Source organism: Diadema setosum, chromosome 3, assembly GCF_964275005.1.
Source record: "Diadema setosum chromosome 3, eeDiaSeto1, whole genome shotgun sequence".
Classification (NCBI taxonomy): domain Eukaryota; kingdom Metazoa; phylum Echinodermata; class Echinoidea; order Diadematoida; family Diadematidae; genus Diadema; species Diadema setosum.
Window position 1 is genome coordinate 12,340,451 of NC_092687.1, and position 5,350 is coordinate 12,345,800.

At 39.9% G+C, this 5,350-nt stretch overlaps 1 protein-coding gene across 1 annotated transcript in view; it reads right to left on the minus strand.

Annotated features, from left to right (window-relative positions):
• Nucleotides 1-362: 362 nt before the first annotated feature.
• The window catches only part of LOC140246553 (uncharacterized), a 24,086-nt gene continuing 19,098 nt past the window's right edge, over nucleotides 363-5,350 (minus strand). Inside the window, exon 4 of the mRNA XM_072325895.1 lies at nucleotides 363-581. Coding sequence (XP_072181996.1) covers nucleotides 363-581 — 219 coding nt within the window. The remainder of the gene's footprint in view (nucleotides 582-5,350) is intronic.

The window sequence follows — 5,350 nt, forward strand, 5'->3', positions numbered from 1 at the left end:
TAATCTCCTCTCTATACTATCAAATTTTTTTGATTTTGTAATTTTCTATTCGTTCTATATTCATTTTTTCCCCTTTCATCAATTTCCTGCAATTATCAACTCTATCGGGGGAAAAAAGCCCAACAGTACACAAATGAGGGAACAAAATTATGGCATTCAATCAATAAAAGAGGGAGCCAAAAAAAAAAAGAGAAGAAAAGTATGATTTGTTGTTGTTTCTTCTTTTCATATTACATATTTGCTGGAGACATATGAGGGCACGCCTTGTGGTTTTGATTGTTTCAGGGCAGTCTGGCGCTTTGGCTGTAGCAGAGCGTTGGCTCCCAGGGCGCCGCGTCCATCGGGGGGCTTGCAGTGTTCTATCATGTCCTCACTTTGCCCGTGCCGCCGAACAGACTTCGAATCATGACAACCTGGATCAAAGCGGTCAGAAGCATGACCACCGTGTTGACCACTGACCAGAAGCTGACCCGCTCGAAGTTGCGCTCGGCCAGATAGCGGTCGCGGAACTCGATGTTGCGCCATTGACGCTGGTGCTGCTGAGACTTCCGGAGGTTGTCACTGACGATGTCCAGAGAAGTCTAGGGAAGGAAACAAGACGTGAACTTGTACTTTAAACTTTGAACTTTTTAAACTTTTTTTTTTCTGTCGGTCTGCTGGGTGAAACAAGACGAGACTTTGGACAATGCTAACTGAGAAATCAGTTATTGTTGAATGTCCCTATGATGAACTGTGAAATTGAACTTTGAAGTTTAACTTTACTAATCGTCCGTTGAGAATGATAAGGGCGTTAAGTTGCCACAAAACCCATAGTGTTTAAGACAACTTAACGCCCTTCTCATTCTCAACAGACCCCTGCCTACCCCTGACGAGGCGTTAGATCCCATCAATATGAGAAAGTTTTACAAAAGAACAACATGCACAAGAGTGAATATACAATTTATAAACAAGAGTGAATAAAACAAAAACAGAACCAAGGAAAGCAAGACCAGATGGCAGTTCTTCGTTATATTTCCTGAGAATTGTGTTGCAATGATGTGCTCTTGGATTGTTTAGGGATTGCTCTACTCTTAGCAGGATTGATGCATCAAATACTTTGTGTGAAATTCTTGTTTCTTCAATAAAAATGTTGCAAAACCTGAGCTGTCATTAAAAAAAAAAAAAAAAAAGCAGAAGACACAAAACACATACGAACTAGAAAATAAGCTCATTTCGTCACATCGTAAAATTTTACTACCTCATCAATGTGCTTGTTTTTTATACATTCCAGTATTTGAGCAGATTAAGCCAACAAACAAAACATGGCATCACCTGAACAGATCTTTTATTTTCCTTGTTATTTCATGGTGATATTATTGATGTAAAAAACAGAATGTGTCATTCTTGTCTTTTCTAGATCTGCTGCGATCACGCTACAATTGTATTTACCTCCGGGTTTAATGACAAAAAAAAAAAAGAAGAAGAAAGAAATGAAGTGTGTTGTATGATATAAAAGGCTAGAAAGACACAAATTGTGTTATGACTGCAGCGATGACAACAGAAGTTACGTTCAGACAGTGATTCTTAACTTCAGGCCAAGCTAACTTCGAGGACAAGCTTTAAGTCAAGTACGGTGCGGCAAGTTTCACGTTTTTTTGTTTGTTTTTTTTTTCGTATCTTATTTTTTCTTTAATTGACAAATGAGAACATCAGTTTCATCACCAAAATTGCCGACTTCATGACGAAAGAGACCATGCGACACTTGGCGCCCCATAAGAGTTTATCCTCGAAGTTACAGCATGTATTAAGGATCACTGTCTGAACGTACTAAAGTATGAGTTGTGAAGTGGGCACACACTATTTTGGTTATAGCAGTCAATCATGTTATGTAATCCATCACCAAAATAATGCCACAGATATCAAGGCTCATAACACTGCACACCTTGGTAATCTAGCTGAAAATGATGTATGCGAGATGCAGAGGTCAACAATTTTATACTTTATCCACAGTCATTGGCAAAGTTCATATCATATATACTTTTCTCATATTCATCTGTCATTATTCACAAATCACTTCCCACTTGCCTATTGTGCCTACGCAAGGGTTTTTTTTTTTTTTTTTTTTTGGGGGGGGGGGGGGTTCTTCTCTCTCTCTCTCTCTCTCCCTCTCTCTCTCTCTTTATGGGGAGGGGGTCAGGGGAGGACTAGTTACAAACTATTAAAAGCCTAAGCTAAAAGCTTGAAATCTCGGAAAAAAATGAGAAAGAAGTCAGGAGAGTCCTGCGGGGACTTTTATCAGAATTCAAAGCAGCAAAGTGGAAAGCGCACAGAAATGCGGTTTCACACACATCTTGAAGCGGCTTTCACGTACAGAGTGAAAAATCATAAGAAACTGATTAAGAAGGTCGCATGAAAATAAGACTCAGAATAAAACCGGTGTTGTGCACAAGCGGGGGACAGCTGTTTCTATTGTTCAACCCGGGAGGCTGCGTCGGCTCGAATGTTCACGTCGCAAATTCAAAGTTCGCTATAGTAACGGACCTGCACTGTTACAGGCGCGGTGGAGCACCCCAATTATCTCGCAGAAATCCATCGGCAGCCGAGCCTCATTTGCATAAAGTAAACAACATGTACTCGCGTAGTTGAGAAAAAGTAAACAACTTCTCAAGCTAATAACAATTTAAGGAAGCCTATTTTTGGATTAAAATTGGGTTAGTTTGAATTTGAAAACATGTCCGAATATTCACATATAACATATCAAAGGATTTGACAATGATAAAATGTGAAATTTTAGCGAAAACCTGGCGAGCAAAATTACCAAAAATATGCCTCGAAAATCATCCTAAGATTCACGAAGTGTGATTGCGGAACAAAAGCGCCATTCGGACAAAGTACACCGACATTTATTTATCTGCTTGCATTTTAAATGTCATACCGTAATATTCCCGGCCATGGTTGTGTCGGAAAAAACCAGAAGGTGATGTCAAAAATGACACGAACGCTAAGCGTACAGGTCGGTCCCATGTATATATAATCGCGTCACTGTAGCGTTGCATGTCACAGCACACACAACGCATTGCTGCATGCAGCGTGCGCGGCAGCAGCTCAGCAGTCACCGCCGTGCGACACTCGGCCACTGCACTTTTATTTGATCGAATAAATGTAATTTCTTACCTTCTACGAAGGAGATATTTTAACAGAAACAAAAACACGAGAAAGTAGAAGTATGCAGACTGAACTGAGCTGACATGTTAATCTAAAAACTGAGAACTGTGTTCTGAGACAATATAGATCTAAATGCAAAAAAATCTACTCCTGTGTCACATTATATGGCATGTGTGAGGAAGAAGAAAATTTGGCCTAGGGAAGGGGGAGGGGGGAGGAGGAAAAACTATTTGTTCATAAATATGCGATGACACAGAAAATCCAATCTTTGTCATTTTTTTTTTATTTATATGATTATTATTTAAATCATTATTTTTTTTTTTTTTGATTACCTTCTACTGGGTGGATGGCATAGTTGGACGAAAGCAGATGGGGGGCCAGTTTATGTAAATCTGAATTATTTTCAGCGGCCATGTTCTTTATTGATGTACATGCAGGTAGGCATTAATTTTGTGTGTGTGTGTGTGTTTATCACTATCATGTGTGTGGTACTGTCTTTCTTCCTACGTACATTGTTTTAAAGTGTTTTTATGTATTATTAAGTACTAGTAATTTTTGCTACAATTATGTGTATGCACCTTCTTCCAACAAATCCTTCCATATTTCCTCTCAGATGTTGTCCACATTTACAAAATCATGTATCATCCTCAGGGCTGCCAACTCTCACTCATTGAGAGTGAGACTCACTCATTTTGGTCCTTTCTCACTCTAAAACTTTATTTCATTTGCATGCATTTCTATTGATCTCACTCATTTTGACTCCGAAATTATAGCACTGGCCTATGGGAGTCTCACTCTCAAGTAGTTTCCAATGTTGGCAGCCCTGCATCCTTCTCACACATTCCAATAGCAACATCACTTTCCTCAATGATTGCCTCTTCCAACTCGGTGCACATCAATCGTACAGAAACGCATAAACAGAAGTATGCATCCCACTGAAGCTACGGTCACAGAAGTCCTTACGAACACTGTAAAAATGACCGATTTGTACAGCCCCAAATGGACAAAAATCTTTGTACGGCATTTGCAGGGATATCTGTGACCGTAGCTTTAATTCCGAGAGAAGTAATATTAGATTCTAGTTCACAAGTTAACAGAGGGATGATCTGCATGATTGAGTGCTTTGATTTCTACTTGAATTTTATTATAATTTAGAGTTTAAATGTTAGTGTTACTTAAATACGGTGTTATTCATTCAGCTTTGCTGGCCATGGTCATTGCTGAATTCATAACTAGGAATAGAAAATTTCATAACAAACACATTCCTGCTTATGATTTTTATGAAGAAGTTAATCGCATGTGCTACCAAAATCGCAAAAACAACGCGCAAAATCACAAGCTTCACACCCGGGCCTCACACATTCACAAACACAATCACAGGCTCCGCTCAGCTTTCTACCAACTGCTAAGGTCCACCGCCCGGGCCGGCCTGGCCGGGCCGAACCTCGAGCTCGGCCTCGACAGAGACGCGCCGCAGAGTCCGATCAAAACCACATCATGTCAGACCGTTACATTGTTATGATTATTTTACTCATTTAAACGAAACATTAAGATGTTTGTAAGAAATACAACATTCAAATATGATTATCACGAATGAAATTTCATCAAACTTCCTACTTACCAAATCACACAGCACGAGAATCCCAGCTGGCAAAATACTGCGGCCGCACAGCGTCACATGCAAACCAACAACAACGCACGAAATCCTGAATCTCACGTATCCACGCACGCATCCCCATGTTACGGGAAAAGAAATGACGTCATTTTCAAATGCTTCGCTGACTACAATTTTCTATTCCAAACCCTGTAGAAACAAGTTGATTTCTCAAAAAGTACAGGTTGAATCAAGCGAAAACTTTCACCATACATGGATTGAGGCCTGATGAACTTATGTTGCCAATTTCGGACACATTGGAGCCCGGCCATGGTCCAGTCGTAAAAAACAGAGAGCATGTTTTGCGAGAGGTGATTTTCAAAAAGCTTTAATATCTCAAGTTCTAGTGCAGCAAATTTCATAATTTTTTCATCAAAAGGAAGATTTTTAAAAACTTAGATAGTGTGGGAAGTTTGAGTTTACTAGCGGCACGCATAGCGGCACAAGGAGAAGGTAAAGATTTGACTTTTTCATGCACTCAGTTTCGGGCAGCCGTGGATGCCCGTTGGAAATTCAAATAGAACGGGGCGATAATGAGATGCAAATTGGGGT